General features: G+C 55.0%; 1 protein-coding gene and 1 long non-coding RNA gene across 8 annotated transcripts in view; one reads left to right on the top strand and one right to left on the bottom strand.

Moving 5' to 3' along the window:
• Window positions 1-2,344: 2,344 nt before the first annotated feature.
• On the bottom strand, window positions 2,345-3,709 carry LOC116097100. The gene is made up of 2 exons (XR_004121217.1): window positions 2,914-3,709; window positions 2,345-2,588 (listed from the first exon to the last, which is right to left on the bottom strand). It is a non-coding gene; the product is annotated as an uncharacterized LOC116097100 (long non-coding RNA).
• Window positions 3,710-3,787: 78 nt separating this feature from the next.
• Chd5 (chromodomain helicase DNA binding protein 5) overlaps window positions 3,788-25,699 on the top strand; it is a 52,971-nt gene continuing 31,059 nt past the window's right edge. For 6 of the 7 annotated variants that reach the window (XM_031379625.1, XM_031379629.1, XM_031379632.1 and 3 more), the window contains exons 1-7: window positions 3,788-4,178; window positions 14,004-14,128; window positions 19,530-19,709; window positions 22,028-22,146; window positions 22,545-22,783; window positions 24,263-24,384; window positions 25,512-25,635. In XM_031379625.1, the coding sequence (XP_031235485.1) occupies window positions 4,100-4,178; window positions 14,004-14,128; window positions 19,530-19,709; window positions 22,028-22,146; window positions 22,545-22,783; window positions 24,263-24,384; window positions 25,512-25,635 (988 nt within the window). In that variant the 5' untranslated portion in view covers window positions 3,788-4,099. Of the gene's footprint in view, window positions 4,179-6,646; window positions 6,778-14,003; window positions 14,129-19,529; window positions 19,710-22,027; window positions 22,147-22,544; window positions 22,784-24,262; window positions 24,385-25,511; window positions 25,636-25,699 lie in introns of those variants that run through there. The other variant, XM_031379631.1, reaches the window with a different exon arrangement.

The raw sequence follows: 25,699 nt of genomic DNA on the forward strand, positions 1-25,699 counted from the left end.
GGTGAATGAGGTAGGCAGGGACCACAGGGTGATGGTCTCTTACAAGAGGTCACCATAGGGGTGGGGTAGTGTTACAAGGGAGATGGGGTGCTGTTCCTTAGTTCTCATGGACACGGCTGGCTGGTGCCCTATTGGCCAAATCAGCAGTTGTCCTGAATTAGAGTTAAACTGGAGGTTGCTTGGGAAGAAGAGGGCTGTGAGGGTCGGGTGGGGTAGAGACTGGTTGTTGGCTGTCTGCTATCTCCATAAGGTGGCAGGTAGAGGGGGCTAGGAAGTTGGCTTAGGAAAGTGCCACACAAGCATGAGGACCTGAGTTAGGATTCTTAGTACCCACACGTGCACTGCTTCCTGTAATCCCCAAGTCTGAGGATCTGTGGGACTTCCAGTCAGTCTAGCTGATTAGCTAGCTTCACATCCAGTGTGAGCCCCTGTTCCAAAAGATGAGGTGGGGGAACTGGCTGCTCTTTGAGAGCACCTGGGTTCATTTCCTGGTGTCTGTGGGCACTGCATGCCCGGAGGCAAAGCACATAAATCTTAAAATGAAGAAAATGGTGGCGCACACCTTTCAATTCCAGACAGAGCTCAAGAGGCAGAGGCAGGCGAATCTCTGAACCTGAGGCCAGCCTGGTCTACAGAGCAAGCTCTAGAACAGCAGAGGCTACACCAAGAAACCCTGTCCTGGAAAAATAAAATAAAAATGAGGGGGAAAAATAAAATAAAAAATGAGGGTGTGTATGTGTGTGTGTGTCTCAGCAAACACAGGCACTTGCCCTCAAACCTGAGCAAATGAGTTTGGTCCCTAGAACACATGATGGAAAAGGACCGACTTCTGTTGTCTTCTGGCCTCCACGTGAGCACCATGGCATGCTTGTGCCCCCTTCTCTAAATAAAAAGCACATAAAGAAAAAGGCGCCATACATAGAGAACCACTGAGAATTGATGAAGACCACACTGACTGCTTTCCACATGCACCCATTAAACGTACACACGCTGAGGCTGTCCTAAATGATGCCAACGTATGCTGCTGGAGAACTCGGACTGAGGATGTGTGACCCAGCCATCTTTGTCTAAGTGCTCCCTAGCCAGACCCTGGGCAGTGACTTCAGGCTGACTACTGTCCCCACTTACGGGCCATTGCTCCAGGGTTCTCTTTCTGAGAAGTTCTGGCCTTACCATGTCAGGTAGTCTGAACAAGGTTTACTTTTGTTTGTTTGTTTGTTTTTAGAGACAGGGTTTCTTTGTATAGCCTGGCTGTCCTGGAACTCACTCTGTAGACCAGGCTGGCCTCAAACTCAGAAATCCACCTGCCTCTGCCTCCCAAGTGCTGGGATTAAAGGCGTGCACCACCACTGCCCGGCTAAGGTTCACTCTTCTAGACAAAAATGTCCAATCTGAACGAAGTCTTGGTATCTATAGAGGGACACTGTACTTCCACCCGCAGGGCGACTGGCTGTCCTGAGTGGTTGTGCCCAGCAGTTCTGATCTCTAGGTGCAGGCTCTCCACTGCCCTCAGCATCAGGAAGTGGCTATTGGTGTAGAGACAGGTCGTTGAAGTTGCTGTCTCTAGACAGCTCCCGGGGGTGCGTTCACACACTTCAGGGCTGGAGGTTGTGCTATGCATGCAAAAGTGGACCAGCTATTTCAGTTGTCCAGAAACAGCATGTGTTTAAAATTCATAATATTCCATAACTAACAGATTAAAAATAATTTTATTTTTGAATTGTCACCGAAGTGTAATTACAAGCCCCATGATCGGCAAACATAAGACTCTTGTCTCCTGATAGTAACCTTAATGAGGGACTGGTCTCAACACTGCAGTTTATAGAATGCTTGCCTTTGGTACTGCTTGTTAACATCAGGCATCCTGGGTCCATTGCCATGAAAACACACACCTAATAGCTTAATAAGGGGTGTCCTTTAAAAATTACAGGAGATTTGCGTTTAAACACACACATGCGCGCGCACACACACACACACACACACACACACACACGTGTGCACACGCACATTTCCCCCTATCATCCCAGTTTGGTCTTTGGTCATTAGCTAATGCTCTCCCAGTGCAGTCACTGGGAGAGCACCTTGAGTACATATCCCATCTTGACCCTAATTTGCTGCAAATTAAGTAGTTGGAGCTTTTCTTGAAATATCTTGACTTTCTCAGCCTGGCCTTGGAATCAGCCAGGGTTAATGGCTTATGTGTGTATCTTCATGCCTGTGCACATGTGTGGGGGTGGGGGAGGCTTCCTGGTGTTGGGAAATATGTCACAAGTTTCTCTGACGTGGGAGAGAGGACCTTTGAAAAGGTTTAATGTTCAACAACAGAGAGGTAATGGAGGGTGGGCATATTCCACTGAGCTTGGAATTTATTTCCTAGACGCTTAGGGGTCAGGGAGACAAGAGGTCTGAAGAGACCCAGCAAGCCCTCCCAGGGAGGATGCAGACTCAAGCCTCTGTAGTCTGAGGCTCCCCTCCTGGCAGGAAAAAGCCCAGGGAACCATTTGGATCCTCAGCCATCCCCCTCCTGCTGGCCAGTCCTTCTGCCTCGTGCAGGCGGCATCTACAGTCCAGGGAGGTGTAAAAGTGATCTGTGATACGGAGGGAGAGAGCCTTAAGTGGCCTGTCTATCCTGGGAGGCTGGGCAGACCTTGGAAGGAAAGCCTTTCTTTGGAGTGACCCCACAATTTGTACAGCATGAGAAGAACACTGTGGCAATGTCTCTCAACTGCCTTGGGGAAGCCTAGTGAATGCAGCCACCTCAAGAGGTCTCATCATGAGAACACTCAAACTGGTACAGATCATCTGGTTCCTCAAAGGTGCTAAGACAGGAAAATCTCTCCCCGTGACAGCTCTAGACACTAGAAGCTGTTGGTCTATATTGCATGAGTGCTCACCTTAGGCCAGTGCTCTTACCCTCTCAGGTCATGCAGGACCTGTCCCAGCTGGCCCCTCAGCATGTGGCCAGAAGCACGACTCGAGGATGACCCGTACTTTATAAGACTTTGTGGGACTGGAGAGCTGGTGACCTCCTGCTGGGCCTTTACAACTTCGGCGCTCTTAAAGTTGCTGTGAGACTTGGCTGCACCAGGCTGAAAGCTCTTATTTAAAATTCTAGTCTTGCTCCCCAGGGCTCCAGCATCCAGCTTCACCTTTAACAAGTAGGGCTGGCAGCTGCCAACCCTTCCGCTAGGCGACAGGTGTCCTGAGTGGCAGTTCAGGGTACAGACCATAGAGTCCCAGGGACCTGGATGTGTTTGAGTTGGATACAGTCCAATTTTGGAGAGAGGGCATGTAGGGGGTGAGAAGCCATGGATTTTTCTGGATAAATCATGCCCACTGTCACCAGAGTGACCCTTAAGTGTGGGACACATTTTCTTGGACTACTCTTTTGAAATGGGTAGCCTGAAACTGAGGTGGGGTAAGTCCGCTGTGTAAAAGGCTAGAGGGGGGCAGCTTATGGCTCACCACCCATCCTGCCTCTCTGGCCCAAGTGCCTTCGTGGGCAGGGTGGCGACCGCTGGCCCTGCCTGGGATATGCGCGGGGGAGCACCGCCTGGATTCCCCCCGCGCCCGGGCCATCGAGCTCCTGCCGCCAGCTCGGCCGTCGTGTCTCCGGTCCGGCGGGGACCTCCACGGCTCCCGGCACCCGCCCCCCACTGCGCGCTCACCGAGCTGCCCAAGACTAGTCCCCCCAACTTGTTCTCGGCTGTTAACTAGTCGCGCTGGCGGAACGATGGGATGGGGTTGCCACAGCAACCAGACTGGACGTCACAATCCGGGCATGTGTGCCGCCCCCCCGCCGTGCCGCCGTGCCGCGGGCGCTGCCGCCGCCACCCTCGGCCGGCTGCGGGACTCGCGTTGCGGGGCGCGGTGGGCGGAGCGGCCCGGGCTTGGCGGGTGCGGGCAGAGGCGGCCTTGAGCTTGCGGGGTCGACACGGGGGGGTGGAGGTTTGGGGGGCTGGGGGGGCCGGCGGCCGCCATCTTCTCGCCGAGACCGCCTCGCCCGCCGCGCGGGTCCGTCCGGCAGCGCACGGGTTAAGGCTGGCACCGCGCCCGGCGGGAGGGGGGCGCCCACCTCCCCTCCCCCCCCGCGCCGGGCATGCGGGGCCCGCTGGGCACCGAGGAGGAGCTGCCGCGGCTGTTCGCGGAGGAGATGGAGAACGAGGAGGAGATGTCAGGTGAGGGGGCGCGGGGACCTGCTGGCCCGGGACGCGGGAGGGGCGCAGGGCTGCGGGCTGCGCTCCCGCCCTGCTGGCGCCGCGCTGGCCAAGGGCGCGGGGCCGGGCGAGCTCCGGGGCGCGGCGCGCGGGCGGGGTGAGCCGGGACCCCCGGGCGAAGCCGTGGCGGGGGCCTGCGCGGGCTGCGGGGCGGGAGGGGGCGCGGCGAGCCGGGGTCAGCCCGCGTGCCCTTGAAGGCGGCGGGAAGCGCGCGCCGCGGGCGGGGCGAGGACGGTCGCGCGTTGGGAGCTGGCGATGCCCGAGCCGGGGCGCGCGGGCTCCGCTCCCGGCGCCTGACAGTCGCTCCCCAGCACTTTGCCCAGGCCGCCCTGCCCTGGGTGTTTTGCGCGCTGGTGCCCGCCGGGTTCCCAGCCCACCCTGCTTTCCTGCCCGTGGGCCTGACGCCCCAGGGCCACCGCCCCTGCCCTTGCCAGCTGCCGCTCAGGATTCAGTCTCCTTCGTGTTTGTGCCTCAGGGGTTACCTTGCAGTATTTTTCAGTTAACTGCTCGCTGCTGTCCTGGCAGGGCCTCGCCCTGTCAGCTGCCCTCCCTGCCTTCTGAGGGCTATCACTTCTCAGCTTCCCAAGTCCATGGCTCCTCCTGGACTTCTGAGGGACTTGTGAGAGGCCAGAGGGCCTCCTTCTCTCAGGAATCTACATCCCTGTGGACGAGACTATTTCACACACTCGCACCCAGCTCCTATTCTGGAGACAGCAGCACTAGCATCCCAGACTAGCATCTTCACCAGGGGCCACACCCCCTGCCCCCAGTCTCCTCTTCTTCTGGCCAGCTGGTTTGTTTAGTGGATTTAACGCTGTCACTGGGGCCTGATGCTCAACCCCTCCCCTCTCATCCACACCAAGAGCCTCCCGTGGGGTGAGGTGTGCAAGGGGGATGGTTTCCAGTGGCTGACTGCTCAATCCCAGGCTGAAGCATCCAGACCCTCTCTCTCTAAGCATATGAGAAACCTGTGGATGCTTTAGGAGCCTGACCCTTCAAAGATCCCTGGTGGTGATTGGGGCGTGGCCTTTTGTGGCACTGCCGGGGATGATGGACAGCTGAGTGTGGATCAACAGGCCCGTTTCTAGGTCTTCAGTTATGCCAGCAGTGCCCCCTCCTCCTTCCTGCCTGGCCTTGTTTGCATCAGAGTGTGTAGGGCTTGGTGAGGTCTTGGATACCCTCAGAAGAATGAACACACAAGGCTGGTCGGGGTTGGATCTCGGTCCAGTCTTATTCCTAATCCGTCCTTCCCCTTCAGAGCAGGTAGGGGATTGTCCCTCGGGGACAATCAAGGCCCTTCAGGAGCACAGAGGAGACACTTGCTTCTGTCTCTCTAGCTGGGAATTCTGGGCCCTGTCCGTCAACCACTCCGGCTGTTTTGCCTCCGGAGCCTCCAGGATCCCACTACCTTTCCAGGTCTCTGGGTCTAATAAGTCTCTGTCCCCCCATCCCCACCCATAGGCTCCCTCCAGAACTTTCCTTCCAGCCAGTCATCAATGACCTTCCTTTCTTAAGACTCAGACCATTGGTCCATCCTGTCTTCCCATTGCTGCTTCTCCAACACAGCCTCACTGGGCTCCGACTCCTGATGCCTGAGAGCATTGCTATGGAACCCCGCAGGTGCCATCTTGTCCTGGGGCCCTGGCTTTGACCTTTACCAGACTCCTGTCTCCTTGGCTCACAAGTTTGTTCTGTCCACGTAGGTTCCAGCTGCATTGCATTATGGGACACCCTCTTTCTTTCCCACTGAAGACTCTCTGGCCCATTGGAGGAGGTATTTGCTCCAGACCCTCTGTTGGTACCTCACAAGTGGAGTCCCTAACTGCAATCTTGACTGAGGGTACCTGAGAGATTGTGCCTAATCATGAGGAGTCTCTAAGGCACCCCTGGCTCCCTGAATGTGGGGCCATCCTAGCCTAGTCGTGTCTGTTGGCAGTGTTGGCCACCAGGCCCACTCGTTATCTCTAAGGGCCCTCTTCAGTGTGAGGTGGAGCTCCGGGAAAGTGATCTCTCAGTTTTCTGGAGCCAGATGGGAGGAGCCAATGTTCTGGAAGCGTCACACTAAGGCTCAACCAGCAGCCGTTGGTCTTGGGTTTGTGGGAGTCTGTGCAGTGTTTCTTACACAGGGCTTCACTCTGGCCAGTTCTCTCTAGTTCTGTGTGGGTGGGGGGTTTGGCTGTGATGAGTAGAGTCAGTAGGTGCAAGTATGCAGCTGCCAGATTTCCAGAGGAGTGTGCTGGTCAGAGGGAGGACTTAGACTTGGATGGATGGAGGAGGCCTTAAGTCCCAGCAATGTTCTGATTAGTCCTGGGATGTTGGGACAAGCCCCTCAGCCCCTCTGCCTCAGTGTCCCCCACTTGTAGAATGAGTCCAGCACCAGCTACCTCATAGAAGGTTATTATGAGGTCTCATAAGATAGTGTACATAGAACATTCAGGTCACAGTGCCCAGCACGTCGCAGACACACAGCTGACCATGGCAGGTGCCGCCAGCATCATCCGAAGGGGGTAGCTGTCCTGCCTCCCTAAGGACATGCTTCTGAGATTCGCACTCTTATCCAGTAAGTGCTGGTCAGGGAACCTGGCTTGGAGGAGGGCTGGAGTGAGAACCTGAGGAGGGGCAGAAGGCCGAGAGGAAAGGCTTTTTTTCTTCAGAGGTGGGCTCTGCTGGGCTGGGAGTCTGGTTGGTCCAGTTCTTTCTCAATCACTGTCAAGCTGATGAGCCCAGCCTGTCTTCTTGCTTGTCCCATGGAGACTTGCCTGGTCCTCATCTCCATCCTACAGATCTCCCTGTGGGAGTGTCTTAGGTTCCTTATGTTCAGAGGTGAGGAGAGAGTGCATGCCATGACTTGAAAGGGCCTGTGCTTCTAAGCTGGCCCTAGATGTGGAGTAGGGATGTTCCAGGGAGCTTGACTGTTTCAACACCCACCCTAGCATCTAATTATCAATCCACAATACCAACCACCTAGCCATTCATTCATCCATCCACCCATCTACGCACCCATCCATTCACTCATCTATCCATCTACCCACCACCCATCCATTCATTAATCCACCCATCTATTCATCCACCCATCCATCTATCCACCCACCCATCCATCCATCCATTTATCCATCTGTCTATCCACCCACCCACCCATCCATCCATCTACCCACCCATCCATCTATCCATTTATCCATCTGTCTATCCACCCACCCACCCATCCATCCATCCATCCACCCACCCATGCATCCACCTGCCCACCCATCCATCCATCTATCCATCCATCCATCCATCCACCCACTCATTCATTCCACCCATCCATCCATCCACTCATCTATCCATCCACCCACCCATCCATCCATCTATCCATCTATCCACTCATTCATTCCACCATCCATCCATCCACTCATCCATCCATCCACCCATCCATCCATTCATCTCCCCATCCATCCATCCATCCATCCATCCATCCATCCATCCATCCACCCATCCACCCATCCATCCATCCACCCATCCATCCATTCATCTCCCCATCCATCCATCCATCCACTCATTCATTCCACCATCCATCCATCCATCCATCTATCCATCCACCCATCCATCTATTCATCTCCCCATCCATCCATCCATCCACCCATCCATCCATCCATCTACTCACTCATTCATTCCACCCATCCATCCACCATCTATCCATCCACTCATCCATCCATTCACCCCCCCATCCATCCATTCATCCCCACCCATCCGTCCACCCACCTACCCACCCATCCACCCATCCATCCATCCATTCATCCCCCATCCACCTACCTATCCATCCATCCATCCATCCATCCATCCATCCATCCATCCATCCATCTGCCAGCTAACACTCAGCATTCATCTGTCAGTCCTTCCACCCCACCATCCTATCCACTCAGAAGCTCTCCATCCGTCCATCCACCCCACCCATCTATCCACTCACAAGCTCCCCATCCACACACCCACCGTTCCTGCATCCATCCATCCACCATCCATTTGTCCACTACACCCATCTACTATTCATCCACCTGTTTCTATCTACCCATCCCCATTCTTTTTTCTACCATCTACCCATCCACCCACCCAACACACATTTCTTGAATATTTTTTGAGCTAAGTACTGAGCAGTGTATGGTCTCTAACTTTCTGGGCAGCTCTGTTTTCTTTTTCTTTTCTTTTTCTTTTGGCAAGGCCTCACTATTTAGCCATGTTCTGGAACTCATTTTATAGACCAGGCTAGGCTCAAATTCACGAAGATCCTCCTGCCTCTGCCTCCCGAGTGCTGGGGTTAAAGGTGTGTGCCGCCACACCAGGCTTCTAGGGGAGGGGGTCTTGCAGAGGAACCCGTGAGACCTTTCTTCCCTATAATTCTGTTTTCATCTGCCTCTCCCTGGCTCTTTCTCTTGCCCCGCTCCCTCCATCAGTCTTTATCTGGCCTGTCTGGCATCTCTGCCTCTCTCATCTCTGTGTCTTCCTGTGTAGTACCTCCGGTGTTGATCTCCATGTCTTCTACTCTGCCTCTTTCTTCCCACTCGCCCAGCACCTGACCAGGGGCTTCTGCCTGCTTCCCTGGGCTGTGCTCACTCCCTCAGCTCCCAGTCCCTAGGATAAGAGCCTCTCCTGCTTCTCTCGTCCCCCCATTCTCAGAACGGCCGCTTTCTTTTATGAGATGCCAATGAGGTGATGTCTGGGTTTTGTTAAATGTCATAAATAAATTATTAATCACCTCTTGGGTGGTTGCACTGCTCTGGATCGGCTGAGGGCCTGTGCCACAGAGGGGAACGTCCAGAGATTAATGAGATCTTTAGTCTAGGCTTCTCAGTGTCCAGAAGTCCTAGCCCAGAGTTCCTCCACCCTGTGACCCTGCCTAGATTCTTTCTGTGGCACTGAATTGCACCCAGCCTTGGGGGACCTCATGTTCACAATTCTGCCCAGGAAGAAGGCTACAGTGTGAAGCCCATTTCAAAGATGAATGGTCAGTGGGCAGGCCTTTAGGGCACCGGATCAGGGAGGGGTAGGGGTTAAAAGCCCTTGTGCTTCTCTGGCCTTCTTCCTTCCCGACCACTAGATGGCCCTCTTCCCTGCCTGGAGATGGCTTGTAGGGTCTGAAAATAGAAGGGTTCTGGGAAGGATGGTGGACTGAGCGGGCTCTCCATCATGGCTGATTGGCTCACCTCAGACACTAGTGAGTGATGGAGATCTTGTCCTAGCTGCTTCCTCTGACCCCCTAGTTAGTCCTCCCCTTCACAGAGCCGGACGACATAACTTCTCCCATACTTACGTTGGAAGAGCTTGCTGGAGGAGTGTTCTTCCTCCGAGGAGGCGGGGCCTGGAGCCAGGATTCCACCCAGGCTGTAGATTTCTAGATCTGTCCTGATTTGGACCCCCCACGCTCATCTCTCAGGCTCTGTGAACGCTCAGATCTAGAGCTGGCCTTAGCCGCTTCGGTGGTCCTGGGCTTGGCACACAAGACACACAGCTGAAATATTGAGTTCTTGGCAGTCCAAGGCCTAGAGGGCGGAGCAAGGGGGAGGGCTCACATACTGGTATGTGCCTTTGGCCCAGGTTGCCACATGACTGTCCCCTCAGACAGCGGTGGAACCCAGATATGGGCTGACGAGGAGGTCCTCAGAGTCTCATTTCTGTAAATGGGGGCATTGAAATATCTTCTTATTGAGACAAGGTTGTCTTTGAACTTTGAGATCACCCCCAGGCTGTGGAGTGCTGGGATTAGCGACCTGTGCCATCACAGCTGGCTCAGTGCCACTGCTATAATTTACTAGCTGGGAAGGGTCACCCAGCTCATCCAACTGCAGCTGGATGACGCAGGCCTGTTCTGGGGGCTGTGCGGCCAGCTGACGAGGGGCAGAGAGCTGACGAGGGGCAGAGAGCTGACGAGGGGCAGAGAGCAGAAGATGCTTTGGGAGCCGAGTCTTTACCTGACAGATTGTCGCCGACCCTTGCACTGTCTCTCATCTTCTAGCTGTGTCCCATCCCTAGTCTCGGGAGTAGCCACCCTTGCTCCTAGGCCTGTTCTGACTGGGGCCACTTAAGGAGTTACCAAGCTAATGGTCCTAATTATAGCTGGTTGGGATCGATGGAACCTCTGGCCCTGGGGCGGGGCGGGGCAGGGCTGGTGTTTGAGGGTACCGTCAGGCTGGCCAGAAGGGCAGTGGGGCAAGCCTCCAGGGGCTGACCATTGGCAGGGCAAATTGTTTTATGTTTCAGGTTCCCTACTCTGGAACCCTCACTCCAGGGTAGTGGAGTCGCATCTCCCCCACTGGCCACATGCCCTTTGTTTTAAAGCCAGCCTCTGACCTGCCCGGGGTTGATGGGGCTGTGAGAAGCACAGGGTTGGCCGCACAGGTCTGAGACGTGGGTGTGGCAGGCGGTGGGGTTGCTTGAGGGTGACTCTCAAGCTTGATTTTAGAAGGCTCGGGACCTGTGGCTGAGGAGGAGGAGGAGGATCCGTGTGGGAAGAGGGGGCCGGAGCATCAGTGTAGACTATGTGTGCGGGTGATGGGTGGACCTGGTGTCACAGGCCAAGCCTCAGGGCTACTGGAAGCTACGTGAGGACAGGGCTGTTTGTTAGAGATGGGCGTGGTAAGACCTGGGTCCCCCATCCTCATGTGTGAGCTCTGAAAATTTCCCAGAGGAAGTTTTTATTATTATTAAGCAGACAGCCTTGGGGCTGTAGAGGAGGTGGGAGTGGTGTCTGTACATGAACATGGGGTCTGTGTTTGTTCTGGAGGAGTTACAGCTAGCTTGGGGGCTCCTTCCTGTCCTCTTCGGTATCTATGGGTGGATCACAGGCTTCCTTCCAGAACATCCCTAGCTACCTGTAGGCCCCCCGCCCCCGCGCCTCTTCTGCTGGTCAGTTGGGGAACACGTGCTGGGCTGGCTTCCTAAGCCTGGGGATTCCCCTGCTGGGTGGAGATAGAGGACTACCCAGAGCAGGCAGGAGGGAGAAGGGCCCCCTTCGGATTGCATCAGCCTGGAGCCCGTTATGTAACCGCTGTGGAACGCTCCCAGGGGCTGGGAGCTTCTGGCTGGCTGGGTGTCTGTGGTGTTGGGAGGCTACACAGGTGAGGATGGGTATCCCACCGGCCACCCTAGCCTGGCTTGCTTCCATCCTCAGTGCAGCTGCCAAGACGCCTCCACATCTAGACGACACCAGACACTGAGGGCCTCTGCACCTCAGAGCTCACAGGAGCAATGGGTTACTTCCAGCGTCACCTGGCCTCAGCTAAGCTCCCTGCCTGTGGAAGCCCAAGTCAGGAATGCCCACGCCCTTGTGCTCTGGAGTCCTGCCAAGACCATAGCAGCTGTGCCCGATACATGAGCCCTGTCTTTTTTGTAGCTTAGTACTGTGGTACTTGGTACTGTGGTACATCTCTGCAGCTGGTTACTGTGGTACTCAGTACTGTGGTACTTCTCTGTGGCTGGGTACTGTGGTACTCAGTACTGTGGTACTCAGTACTGTGGTACTTCTCTGTAGCTGGGTACTGTGGTACTCCGTACTGTGGTACTTCTCTGTGGCTAGGTACTGTGGTACTCGGTACTGTGGTACTTCTCTGTGGCTGGGTACTGTGGTACTCGGTACTGTGGTACTCAGTACTGTGGTACTCAGTACTGTGGTACTTCTCTGTAGCTGGGTACTGTGGTACTCCGTACTGTGGTACTTCTCTGTGGCTGGGTACTGTGGAACTCGGTACTGTGGTACTTCTCTGTGGCTGGGTACTGTGGTACTTGGTACTGTGGTACTTCTCTGTAGCTCGGTATTGCGCTAGTCCTCCAGGGATTACCTGCATTTGGACTGTGCTCAGGCTGCCTCCCTGCAGTGGCTTCCAGCCCTACCTGGAGCCTGCCTTCTCCTGTGTGTGTTGGCTGGCCGCTCTTCTGGGTTTCCATTTGTGCAGTAGGGAGGGCCTGGAACATTGCTGCACACTTTGCTCTAATTCCGGGCCTGGAGATTCTGGGGAGCTGTGTGGGCAGGCAGGGCTGCTTGTTCCTGGTGCCAAGGGGTCCTTGCCCCGTAGGAGGATCTAAATGTGCAGATTGATCGTGTAGGGTTCAGAAAGGTGATAGACAGAGCCACGCAGTGCCCTCTGAGGGTGGGCTATGTGTGGTTGGGGAGCCACCAAAGCCAGTGGGAACCTGTCTTCCTCCCTCTGGACTCTGGAGTTGAAGAGATTCAAGGCTGGCAGGTAGACTTGCGTGGGGCCTGAGGGATGGGTGATGCCTCTCTGTGCATGCATGTGAAGCACAGGCTCCTCTCTGCTGTCTGCCACCTCTACACTCACTGTGCAGAACAGGAGGTCGGGGCCAGAGGAGCCAGGCTATGGGCTGGAGAAGTCCGTGGGCCTTTAGAGCCGCTTTATTCTGGAAGGCTCCTTTGCCCCTCTGGGTGGCTCCCCGTGACTGCCTGCCTCTCCTCTGTCCTCTGGGTGGCTCCCTGCCTCTCCTCTGTCCCTCTGGGTGGCTCTCCCTCCAATCTCCCACCCCATGACTGCCTGCCTCTCCTCTGTCCACTGGGTGGCTCTCCCTCCCCCCAACCCCTGTGACTGACTCTCTCCTCTGTCCCTCTGGGTGGCTCCCCCCCCCTCAACCCCTGTGACTGACTTTCTCTCCTCTGTCCCTCTGGGTGTCTGTCTTTCTACTCTGGGTGGTTTGGTTCTCGCTCCCGTGCCCTGCAGATGACTCTCCCTCACTATCTCACCTCTGAGGTCACATGAGTCACATGGAGCTAATTAACCACCTTTTAAATGACCCCAGGCCCTAAGTGCAAATATGGAGGTCAGAGGAAGACACGATGCCTTCGGTGTCACCCTCAGCCTTGTTACCTTTAGACAGGATTTCTTACTGGATCATTAATTCTCCAGTTTGGCTAGGCTGGGTGTCGAGCAAGCTCTCCTCCAATGCCAGGGTTACAGGCACGCTCAAGCCATGTCTGGCTTTAATTCTTGAAGTCAGTGAGGGACTTTGGGATTCACAGGCAACTTGTGGAACCCCCACGTGTACAACAGGCTTGGCCCCGCGCTTGCCCTGAGCATCCGCGTTGGGTGTGTGTATTGATTTCCCACAGAGCTGAGCAGAGGAAGCAGTGTAGTCTCCAGTCCCTCATTGAGAGAGAGTCCTGAGCTGGGCGGTGGTGGCGCACGCCTTTAATCTCCGCACTGGGAGGTAGAAGCAGGCGGATCTCTGTGAGTCCGGGGCTAGCCTGGTCTAGAGAGCAAGTTCCAGGACAGCCAGGGTTACAGAGAAACAAAACGAAACAAAACGAAACCAAAAAAAAGAAGGATCTTATCAAGCCCACGACTGATTACTATTGCCGACTCCATTAAGTGTTTGGCTGATGGGACCCGTCCGTGTCTCTTGTTGTCTTCCATTCTCGAGTCACCTCTGGGGGGCCAGGACAGGCTTTCCGCAGCTTGGTCTCTCCATTGGGCCCCAGCCCTCCTTGGCCAGCTAGCTATGATGTTGGTGTCCCATGAGGCCACTTCTCCCCAGGTCAGTAAGGACACCACACTAGAGACTTGCTTTTGCTTATCGGGTTCAGGACTAGGTGGTTACTATCCCATCTTACGGAAGAGGGATGGAAAGATCAGAGAGGGGAGGTGACCTGTGCCGTCTACCAGAGCCGACATGACTGTTGTCACTTGGCTTAGGACTATGGTCACATGGCTGTGATGGGGCATGTGGTGGTGCAGGGGTCTCATGGCTCTGTGTCCCTGCTTCTGGCTGAGAGAAACTGAAGGTTTCTCTTCTCCCTTCCTACTCCTGCAGAAGAAGAAGATGGTGGCTTCGAAGGCTTTGAGGACTTCTTCCCTGCAGAGCCCGTGAGCCTTCCCAAGAAGAAGCCGAAGAAGCTGAAAGAGATCAAGTCCAAAGGGAAACGGAAGAAGAAAGAGGTGAGGCACACTGGGGGGGGAGGGCGTGGCGTGGCAGGGCGTGGCAGTGAATGGAGATGTCCAGCAGAAACACCCCTGGGGTGGAAATAGCATGTTCTGATTCTTAAGAACGTTGGAGGGTCAGGTGAGACTACCCCTGGCTGGCTGTGTCACTTCACTGCCATCTGCCTCGTGCTGACACGCTTCCTCTCTGGATCACCCTTGGGAATGGGTGGTGTGGGAAACTGAGGCAGGGTGTGGCTTAAAGTCTTTCCCATTTGGGACAGGACTCAGCTGTGTTGTATCTTCTCACCTCCTGTGTCTCTGGACAGCCCCGCTAGGAGGGTGGGTTATATACCTCTCCCTATAAAGGAGGGGAGCGGAGGAGCTCAGAGGCCCACTGAAGACAGCCATGGCTTCGTGCTCATCCCTCAGTAACCCTGAGTCACCGCAAGGCTTTGAGCTGGTTTTCCTGGGGCTCCAGAATGCAGGTCGTATGTAGAAGCAAGGAGAGAGAATGATGGTGCAGGGTACGTGCGAGCCACTGTCCACCCGGGGCTCGACTCTGTCCTCTTGCTGTGTTGGAACATGTCAGATGTGGACCTGTGAGCAGAGCCTCCCTCAGCAATGCTTGCCGACCCCCTGGGCCAGTTAAAAGTTCTTCCCCTTTTAACCTACACCAACTCCTTTCTTGCTTTGCATCTTGGTGTGTGTGTGTGTGTGTGTGTGTGTGTGTGTGTGTGTGTATACCATCCTTTGTTCTCCTGGAGCCTCTTTGACCCCTCAGCTTTGACCTCTACATCTGTCTGGAGACTCACACTGTAGTCTGGTCTCCTCCCAAAACACCCCACACCTTACTGTAAAAAGGCAAGTCCGCAGCTGTCTCCAGCATGAAGGAAGGGAGGAAGGAAGGAGCTCGTTTTGACTTCTCTGTCCCCATTAGCCAAACGAAGTGGAGACAGGGTGTGGGAGCAGCCCCTGTGCTTGGAGAGCTCCCCATTGAAGGTGGTGCTAGGAACCAGCTCCTTTGACATGTCCACCCCCTAAAGCCACGGCCTCCTACTGAGAGTGCCCCTCGGGCCTACAGATCTGTCTGTGTCTGGGTGGTGGATAGGTTCTGGACTGAAGCCCTGGGATTCAGGTGCCCGGACTTTCTCACTCTGTTGCCACTGTTCTCCACCCCTGGCTTGGGGGTCCTCTGGCAGAGGACCCGGCTTACTCTCCAATATCAGGCCATAGGCTGGGACCGCTGTAAACCCCAACAGGACTTCTCCCGGTTCCATTCTAAGCAGGGCAGTCTTTTTTTCTCCCTCCTTCCCGGGCACAGGGTTGCCATGGCTCTGGTAGGGAGGAGGCTGGAGATGGGTAGGGCTGAGGGTAGGGTGACTGTCAAGGCCAAGGAAGGTAAGACACAGGAAATCTTTGCCCAGTGACTTGGGTCTCTTGGCCTCTTTTTCTGAGGACGTGGTTGTTTTTTTTTCTGTACCATCTTCCTCTGGTTCAGTCTTCAGTCGCACACACTGGCTCTTCCTCCAGCCTGTGCTTCGTTTCTCTGCCTTATTAATCTCTCTCAGTCTCTCTCTACTTCATTTTCCTACTCCCCTCCTACCCCTCCCTTCTCTCTTTCATTCTCTCCTCTGCCCCGGTGGTCGCTCCTTAAGATGTAAAACTGCCTTTTAAAAGAGTGGGGCATGGAGGTAGATGAGGTTTCCAGAGGATGAGCACCAGAGGTGACCCTGGGCCAGGGGTGCTTTCCTGTCCTTTTCCATTCCATCCCATAGCTTGGCTCTCTTTCACCAGCTGCAGGATCTGGGGGTGGGGTGGCGGCCTGTAGCGTGCTATTTACAAAGAGGAAGATCCGTCTGCCCGCCCATGCACCCACCCGGCAGCTCTGGATCACGGGTGTGGGAATCTCCTTCCTCCCCCGACCCCACCGCTGCATCCCCCCACCAGGTGACTCGTGCCAGGCGCCGAGAAGCCAGAGCAGGTGGGCTCTAAGGCAGTAGTCTGGGCGGGATGTGGGGGGGCGCAGCACAGGCAAGCAGCAAACCCTGGTTTCTGATTTACATAAAATAACCGGGCTGCAGCCGGAACCTGAGCATATGTAGATGAAGCTCCCTGTCAGACCGGAGCGCAGGAGGGAGAACTGATTTCAACCTGTACTGCAGCGGTTGCCATGGCAACCAATTATTCAGTGCTAAATTATAACTGTTTATAACACTGGTGAATGGGAGGCTCAGATTTCATTCTTTTTTTTTTTCTTTTTCCCTTTCAGTCTTGAAGGACCCCAAGTCAAGAATGACCAACTCCCCGAGTTTTTCTTTTGAGTCTAAATACTGGTGTTTTTTTTTTGTTTGTTTTTTTCAGGAGATGAGATCTGGGTGCTGGACATAGAAGGGGGGTGTGGAGAGAGATGGGAGGCAGAAGGGGTTGTGTTGGGCTCACTACTTGGGGTCCCCACCAGTCATGGCTGGTGAACTGTGCCCTCAACAGGAGAGACCCCTCTTTGCCCCCACTTGGGTGTGGCATCTGAAGTGCTTTGCATGTGTCCACTGAGGTTCTCACAGTCACAAGTGCTCTGATTAGCAGTGACACTAAGGGTTGGACCTTAACAGTCACACCCGTGAAGGCCGGTGCCAAGGTCAAAAGTTCAACTGTCAACCTGGTTTCCACAGCCTGTGTGTGCTTTGGTTCTCTCAGACATCAGGGCTGAGGTTGGCTGCGGAATTAGCTCTGTAAGAGTTTTACTGGTCTGTGTCCCTTCCTGAATGGGGTGTGGTCCACCTCCTCATCCCCAATAAGGCTCTTATTTAAAACAGGGTCTCACTAGGTGGCTTGGAACTAGAATATGGACCAGCTGACCTCAAACTCAGAGACTCATCTGCCTTTGGTGTGTGCCCTAGTAAATTCTGTGCCTCTGGTTCTCTTGGCCAGTTTTCCCTTCTCATGATGTTGCTGTCCCAGGTCCTGCTGACAGCTCCTCCGTGGATGCTTTTCCTCCTCACAGTCTTCTCTGTGCGTCAGGCAGAGAAGGAGGCCCAGTAGAGGAAGTGTGGGGACAGCTGGGACGGGCTCTGCTAGGACTCAGACTCACTGTGTACTCCACTGTGTTGTGTGGCATGCCTGCGGGGGTGTGTGTGTGTGATCTAGGCTATGCTGGCTTTGTTGGGAAGAGGCAGGCTTGTGGCTCAGGGCTGCAGGGCAGGGGCTTCTCTTCTTATGCTTTGGTGGGTGGATAGAGTGTAGATCCCTAGCCTGGGATCTACACTGCTGGGCTCCGGCTCTGCCCACTGCCCTCCTACCCAGCTCTGCAGTGTGGCTTGGCTGGGTCCTATCCGGGCCAGGCTTCTGGCTTCGGCAAGCCCCGCCCCCTATCCGTGCTGTACACTGGCTGCTGCTGCGGCCGCCAGCCACCTCAGTCTGCTGGAGGCGCCTCCCTCCTGCCCTCTTCTCTGGCTCCCTCTGGCTCTAAGCTGTGCTGGCCACTTCTGGCCTTCTCTGAACCCTGGGTATAGCAGTGCCTTCTTCCCAGGAGATGCTCTGACCAGCTACCAGGCAACAATTGTCTACCCGTGACCCATGTGGCTGGCTTGGTCCAGGAGCAATGCCTGCCTCCCTGTCAGCATCATTAGCATTTGAGGGTGATGCCTCTGCCTGGGTGTGGTCCACCTGTATCTGGAGTAAAGGGCGTCTGTGGTTCTGAATGCAGACTGGTCTGGTCTAAGTTCCCTGCCAGGACACAGTGTGATCAACTGGCTCTCCCTAGTTACCTTTGTCTCTGAGCACGACTATTCCAGGACAGCGCCTCGGTGTGCACAATCTCCCTGGTTCCTCTCACCACTCTGCAGGTGAGAGAGCTTAAGTTCAGGTGGTTACAATGACTTGAACATGTCCCAGGCTAGCAAGGACCCATGGCCAGGCCATGCAAGTATTCACCACCCTGGGTCTGGTGGAGTCGGTGGGTTTCCCTCTCTAGGGCAGGTTGCAGCTGCTGTCTGTGGTGCTGAAGCGCATATGGTGCGCTCTCTCTCTCTCTCTCTCTCTCTCTCTCTCTCTCTCTCTCTCTCATATCTTTACTTCTTTGGGGGTGAGAGTTGGGGCTCTCAGATCTCTTGCACACAGTCTTGGAGAGCTGGCTAGCCTCTGCCACCTCCAGGGATGGGTATGTCCCCATCTGAATTCCACCGGGAACTGTGGCTATGGGGTCCCATGCTGCTGACAGGTGTGGGAGCTGGGAGGTGCCCCTGGATCCAGGGCAGAGTCAGTATTCTGAGAAAGCAATGAGGCCTCGTCAGAGTACTGACTTGGTGATCGGTTAGCAGGTGATAGGTTCAGTCTTCTATGAGGGAGACTGAGCTGAGCTCCCAGGAGAGCCTACGGGTGGGGCTATCCCAGATGGACTTCGGGGAGGACCTCAGCGACAGTTAATTGATCGATGACATGTCCAACCTCAGCTAACTGATGGGATGTGCTTAATTGGAAATTCTCTACTGGGGCAGGCAGGAGAATGTCTCAGGGTCCCCCAGGATTGTCCAGGCAGGCCCTGTTGCCTCCTCTTCCCTGGGCCTCCCATCATCTCCTTTCCCTCGCTCCTGCTCTTTCCCTCTTCCCAACTGTCTTTCATAGCTCACTCTTCATATCTCTGGCTCCCTTCATCTCTTCTTACACCTGTCTTTGCTCACCTGAAAAACATCTCACAGCAATCACAAGGGTGACAAGTCCCAAGCTGGTAATCATAGTGATGGCGCTAGCCTGTCCCTGCAGACCCCTCTAGGAGAGGACAGAGCTCTGCTGTCCTCCTGCCTCCACACTGCACAAACCTTTCCTTCCAGGGACGGCATCTTGCTGGTGGTATGCCATGACTGTAAACACCCTCATCTCCATATAAATGGGTCATTTTCTGCCTGTACAGACAGGAAACACAATCCAGTCAACTTTAGAGCTACCCGATTTACCTTTTTCTATAGTTGGGGTGGAATGGCCATCCTGGAGACAGGCTTGTACTGTGGCTGCCTCTGGAGAGCTGGCCCTCCGTGCGTTCATTCATTCACTCCATCCATGGGCTGACAGGTGCAGGATGCAGGGTACAGGGTAGACGGTTCAGCTCCTGTCTGGAACCTTTCTTGGATATTTGGCTTTTGACTTTGGTCATCATGGCCTCTACCAGACAGTTCCTGGGGTGCAGTGGTATTACACTCCCCAAATCCACTCTGACCCAAACAGAAGCTGACACATCACCTGCCTAGAGAAGTCTGGTTCCACCGAAGATCACCTCACCGTCTGCCAGTCACCTGTGCTTCTTCACCAGTGCACAATGAGTGAAGAAAGTTGGTGGCTGAGTAACTTGGCCAGGCCTTGCTGCCCCAGGCCTCTGGCATTCTGGGGTGTCTGGCATCCTCACTGTCCCCCTTGTCTTCTCCAGGGGAGCAATGATGAGATGTCGGAAAATGAGGAGGATCTGGAAGAGAAGTCAGAGAGCGAAGGTAGTGACTACTCCCCCACCAAGAAGAAGAAGAAGAAACTGAAGGAGAAGAAGGAGAAGAAGGCCAAGCGGAAAAAGAGGGATGAGGATGAAGATGATAATGATGATGGAGGCTTGAAGGTAATCACTGAGGTGGGGCCAGGTGGGAGGATGGAAGGGACCTCAAGCCCAAAGTCAGGGAGGCCATAGAGAGCTCTGTGTGCACGTGCAGGCACTCGGATGTCGGACACAGATCGTGAGGGGCCTGTGATTAGAAGTCTCAGTGACACAGGGGAAACATAGGGGATTGTGGTAGCAGCAGTACATGTCTTGCTGACAGATTGGGGCTGCTTTTGGCAATAACTCGCCCACCCGAGCGTGCAGCTGTTTCTGGAGAGGATGATAGATAGCGTGAACTCAAGTTTGGTGTCGAGAACCTCTTGCTTGGAGCAATCTGGGGAAATGAAACAGCAAATGGGATCTTTGCCACTTAGCACCCGCCAGACAGCCCTGAGTGGCCAGGGCTGCCTGGGTACTTGGTGTACTCTGCAGTTCTGCCCACGTGGGTGTTTCTCCAGTCTCTCAATGAACTTGGAGGTGTGTGGCTATGGCTGTAAAGATGGGGCTGGCTGTCCTTTGGGCATGAGCATCTTCATCACAAACATGGAAAGCAAGTCAAGGCATGGCAATTGAACTGAGGCTAACCTCCTGGCTTGTGAGGTGTGGGGTGGGGGACCCTGTGTCACTAGGAATCGTTTGTGAGCCACAATGTGGCATCGTAAACATTAGCACAGTCACTGCTGGGCGGCAGAGGGCTGCACATGATTGAAGACTAGCTTCTTGCGGGGAGCATTGCTTTCTTGGGGGTGTCCTGACACTCACTGTGATCCCATTAGTCACTGGTGGGTGTGCTATGAATCAGCTGTGACTGTGATAGCCATGGGGACAGTTTTGAGAAATTAACTTCCAGGAGCTCTTCAGATTACACTGGTGACATCATCCTCTGCTTGCTTCTGTGTTTCATGTTTCTCAGGAATGAGTGCGTGTGTCTGAGGGGGCAGGTTGGCAGTGGGAGGGTGTCCCTTGTGGAACTACCTCTGAGGTGCTGTGGAACCAGGTTCCAAAGCCCTCTTGCTTTGCAGGGAAAATCTTCACCAGCTGGGTGGCCTTTCACCTCAGCAGCAGAAAGACAGCTCCCAAGAGGGCTTAAGGGGTCAGAGCAGATGGGACTCTGTGTGGCATTTTCTGATGTCACCCAAGGCTGAAAATTTTTCTTTCTCTTCCTCCGTGGATGGGGGTCTGTGTGTCCTGGCAGGTCAGGAACTGTGCCCTTAAAATGTGTGTGCTCATTGTTTAATGGGTGAAAGGTTACTTGGAAAAGGCAGGGTACAGGGGGAGAGGAAGCTGTCTGGGCCGCATAATAACATCACTCAAATTTTCATTCTATGCGCCTGTGCTAATTCTCTGTGAGGCAGAATGAAGAAATCGAGGCAGAAAGGTGAATTAATTTGTCCAGGTCTCGCTGATGGTATCTGGCAGAGCCATGGTTACAACTGACCCACAGAGAGGCTGGAGAGATGGCTCAGTGCATAAGAGTGCTGGCTGCTTTTCCAGAGGACCTGAGTCCAATTTCGAACACCTAAAGGTGGCTCAGAATTATAACTCTAGTGTCGGGGGATCTAATGGCCTTTTCTGGCCTCCACTGGCACCAGGTACACATGTGGTAGTCAGACATACATGTAGGCAAAACATTCATACACATACAAATAACCGGGCATAATTGCAAACACCCTTAGTCCCAACAGTTGGGAGGCAGAGGCAGGAGGATCTCGGAGTTTGAGGCCAGCCTGGTCTACATAGCAAGTTCCAGAACAGCCAGGGCTATATAGAAAGGCCAACAAACAGCAGCAACAACAATACAAACTAAAAAACCCCAACAAAATGAGCCCTTTCTCCACAACCAGCACTTCCTGTGATCCTGGCTCACCAGGGGCCACCAGTCCCGTGGGCCTCTGGGTCTCTGACCCCTGTGATGGCCCCATTGAGTTCTTTGTCAGTTTCCTTAGCAGTACATCTGGGAAGTGGCTGAGAGGCTCTTTCAGCTCTGCTCCTCGGTGGGCCACCACGTCAGTCCCATGTCTGTCTGTCTGTCTGTCTGTCTGTCTGTCTGTCTCCAGAGCCTCTCTCTCAGCAGAGCGGCCTGTCCCTACCCATACCCTCTCGTGCATGATCTTTTCCCAGTCTCAGCTTTAAAGCTCACTGCGTTGTCCTGTGAGCTGGAATCTGAGACATGCCACTGGTGGGGTTGTTGGGACAGGGTAGGTGTGGCTTTCGGTGTCCCGGGGATGGGTGAGAGCTGTCCTTAGCTTGCAGATTGCCCCTTTCTTCCTTTCTCAGAGCAAGGAGGTGGGTCAGAAGGGCCTGCGCCTCTGACTCCACCTCTGGCCATGTCTCTGCAGGAGCCCAAGTCCTCGGGACAGCTCATGGCCGAGTGGGGGCTCGATGATGTGGACTACCTGTTTTCTGAGGATGACTACCACACACTGACCAACTACAAAGCCTTCAGCCAGTTCCTCCGGTGGGCCAGGGGCTGGCTGCTGTGCTGGGTGACCACGAGGGTTGTGCTTATCTGAGGGGAGGGGGACAGAGGGGGCTAGCAGAGTAACTCGTGACCTGGGAAGGGCTTGGGGGTCAGGACTCCTTCGTTTTTTTAGCATAGCAGATGGTTGGGCCTGCCTTCCTCGCAGGCCCCCCATGCTGGGTCCTTCAGTGGGGAATGGCCTGCTGTAGACCCATCTTTGGTCTGCAGCCTAAATGGAAACACTCCAGGAGTCAGGAGTATGTTGGGGTGTGCTCTGGTCTCATTTTGTCCTTTTCCTGCCCCTACTGGGCTAGCCAGGACTACTGGGCTAGCCACAGCTTGCAGGCGTGAGAGAAAGGGTGGTGCTCTCTCACCTTCCTGTCTCTCTCCCGCAGGCCGCTGATTGCCAAGAAGAACCCGAAGATCCCCATGTCCAAAATGATGACTGTCCTGGGGGCCAAGTGGCGAGAGTTCAGTGCCAACAACCCGTTTAAGGGCAGCTCGGCAGCAGCAGCTGCAGCGGCCGTGGCGGCCGCCGTGGAGACGGTGACCATCGCTCCTCCCCTGGCCATCAGTCCCCAGCAAGTGCCCCAGCCTCTGCCCATACGCAAGGCCAAGACCAAAGAGGGCAAGGGTAAGGCCGTGGGTGACTGGCGCCGCCCTGTCTGGCAGCTCTGCGGGGCGGTTAGGGGCCACCTGTACTGAGGACTCAGTTTTACCTGACCTCGGGCTGATTTACCCTTTCACAGCTTCTGCCCTGTCTCCTCTGGAGGGTGGAGAAGCAGAAGTAGTGGGTGGGTCTTTAGGAGCTAACATCTCTGACCCACTACCTCAACACTGGGCATGGAGGGAGGGAGGGGCTGTCCACAGCATGGGGTTGCTCTAGCCCATCCCCCGCCCCTACTGTGGGCATGGAGGTGGGAGCCCACAGGATGGAGCTGGTCCAACTCTGGACTTACACAAGTTTAAAGCAGTCTTGGGTTAGCCTGCTGACTCTCGCCTGTGAGCACCTCCTGTGTCAGGGCCTCTCTGTGTCAAGTCCCTGCAGAGGATCTCATAGGAATGTGACCAGATCTGGAAGGACAGTGAGGAGACCTAGGTGCAGTCTGACTCAGTGCAGATGGGACTGGGTGGGGAGGGCAAAAGCAGGGCCTCCTGTATGGGAGGGAGAGTCCGCAACAGCCTGCAACGTGGGTGGCAGGCACTTCCAGCTTCTGAGAGGCTGGGGACCCCTGTGTCACCCCACAGAGATTTAGTGTCTGGGACAATGCTCAGTATTGCACTTGGCAGCCCCATTTCATGTCTCAGAGTGCCTGGTGGGTAAGTATCATAGGCCAGGTCTTCTCTCACCCCATCTCTGTGTCCGCCCATCTTCCACAGTCCTTACTTCCCCCTGCCCAGGAGCTACTGCAGAACCATTGACTCCCGGAGATGCCTATTTAGAGCTTAAGAGATTGAAATAGCTTTTCTGTGGCATGCCCTGAGTGCGGCTGGATCCCCATTGCCATGGGATATAGCCAGAGGAGGACTGAGCAGGGTTACCTGCCAGGGTGTGGATCTTACCATCAGGCACCACCACGCTTTGTTCTGGGCTGCTGGAGTGGGACAGGGACATCATTCCCTAGATGGCACATCAATCGCCGTGCCGCTAGTGGTGCACACACAGATTCCAGCCTTGTAGCCCAGGGTGATAGGAAAGTTGGGAGTGGAAGCCATGGTTTGGGGGGCTGGCAGGCTGGCTTTTGGATCCATGTGGGTTGTGTTGTTTTAGAAGCTGGCCCTGCTGGTATGGAAGTCAAGTTTGGTCAGACTGGGTAGAGGTGTTCCCAAGTTGGTAGGCATTTGTAAGTGACCATGGCTCCTCTGTCCAACGTGGTGGCCACCGATCTCGGCTGGCAAGTTGGTAGGCATTTGTAAGTGACAACAGGCAGACCGATTCAAGTTTGTCTGTCTCGTCACTTCCTGTGTAACCCAAGCAGTATTAGAAGCCCTCAGCCTTCTTGTCCGAAAAGGGTGCATGTGGCCAGGTCTCGGAGGCTCGGGTGAGGTGTCAGGGGAGGAGTGGGCCATCAGAGGCAATGTCGGTCACAGCAACCCTTGTCACAATGTCCAGGGCCCGGAGTGAGGAAGAAGAACAAAGGTGCCAAAGACTCCAAGAAAAAGGGCAGGGGCAAGAGAGTGGCAGGGCTCAAGTTCCGCTTCGGAGGGATCAGCAAGAGGAAGAAGGGTTCCTCGGTGAGTGTGCGCGTGCTTGTGTGCATGTGTGCCTATGTGTATGTGCATATGTGTGTGTGTGCTTATGTGTGTGCATATGTGTATACATGCATGTGTGTGCGTATGTGTGTTTGTGTGCGGTGGCAGAGCATTCCTCAGTGAGTGTATGTGTGTGCGCACGTGTGAATATATATGTGTGTGTGGAGAGGAAGGTTCCTTTGTGAGTGTGTGCCTGTGTGTGTGAGACAGAGAGGGATGGAGAGAAGGGGTTCTTCAGTGACTGTGCTTGTGTACAAGATGATGAGGGGAGGGCTGTGTGTACAAGATGATGAGGGGAGGGCTGTTTGACCAGAGAGTGGGCCACATTCATTTTTCCCTGAGCTAACTGAGGCAAGCTTTCCACACCTCTCCCAGTCTCTGTACATACTGAGGCCTACTGGACCTCAGTTTCCCCATTTATAGGTGTAGACTGGACCCTTCCAAGGACCCATCTAGCCTAGACTCTGGCCAGGTAGCTGCCCACAGTGGCTCTATCCAGTGGAAGATCTGCCTGCCCTTCATGGGGTCTATACCCAGCTGTGCTCCGAGGGTGGAGCCCTGGAGAGTGGCCTGTTTGACCAGGCTGGTGGAGCCACTATTCCTCCTCTACCCCCAAGTCTCATCTCACCTCAGTGCACCTGTGCAGCTGTCACTTGTCCTCCTGGCTCTGTCGAGGGCCGAGAGGAGGGCTGAAGCCTTGCTCTGTTGATTGGTGGGGGAAGAGTGCCAGGTCTCAAGGCTGGCTGTTCTGTAAGGAGCATGGCTCTGCCCCAGATGCAGTAGGCCAGCTCAGCTCCTAAGGAGCCATTGGTCCATCGGGTGTGTCCTCTGGGAGAGATCTGTGGAGATTCCCTAGGGGAGGGGTTCTTTAGGTGGCCCTTGAAGGCTGTGTAGGAGTTAGGCAGTGCGGAGCCGAGCTGTGGAGGTCAGAGGTCCTGAGAGCAGGGGTTGGGAGGATGGTGGCCGTCCAGGCTGGGTGCTAACACACGGTTTTAGCTGGGTTGGAGGACGGAGTAAAACCACGGGGAGTCTTCAGAGCTTCCTTGGCCCAGCCTTACCCAAATCACCAGGGCGGGCCCTGACTCACAACCCGACCTCCTTCCCTTCAGAGTGAGGAGGATGAGCGGGAGGACTCAGATTTGGACAATGCCAGCATCCACAGCTCTTCTGTGCGTTCTGAGTGCTCTGCAGCTCTGGGGAAGAAGAACAAGAGGAGGCGCAAGAAGAAGAGGAGTATGGCCTCTTGAGGGGGGCGGGGCCTTTTCCATGATGGGAGGCGGGGCCCTTTCCATGATGG

This window comes from Mastomys coucha, unplaced genomic scaffold (assembly GCF_008632895.1).
Source record: "Mastomys coucha isolate ucsf_1 unplaced genomic scaffold, UCSF_Mcou_1 pScaffold18, whole genome shotgun sequence".
In the NCBI taxonomy this organism is placed as follows: domain Eukaryota; kingdom Metazoa; phylum Chordata; class Mammalia; order Rodentia; family Muridae; genus Mastomys; species Mastomys coucha.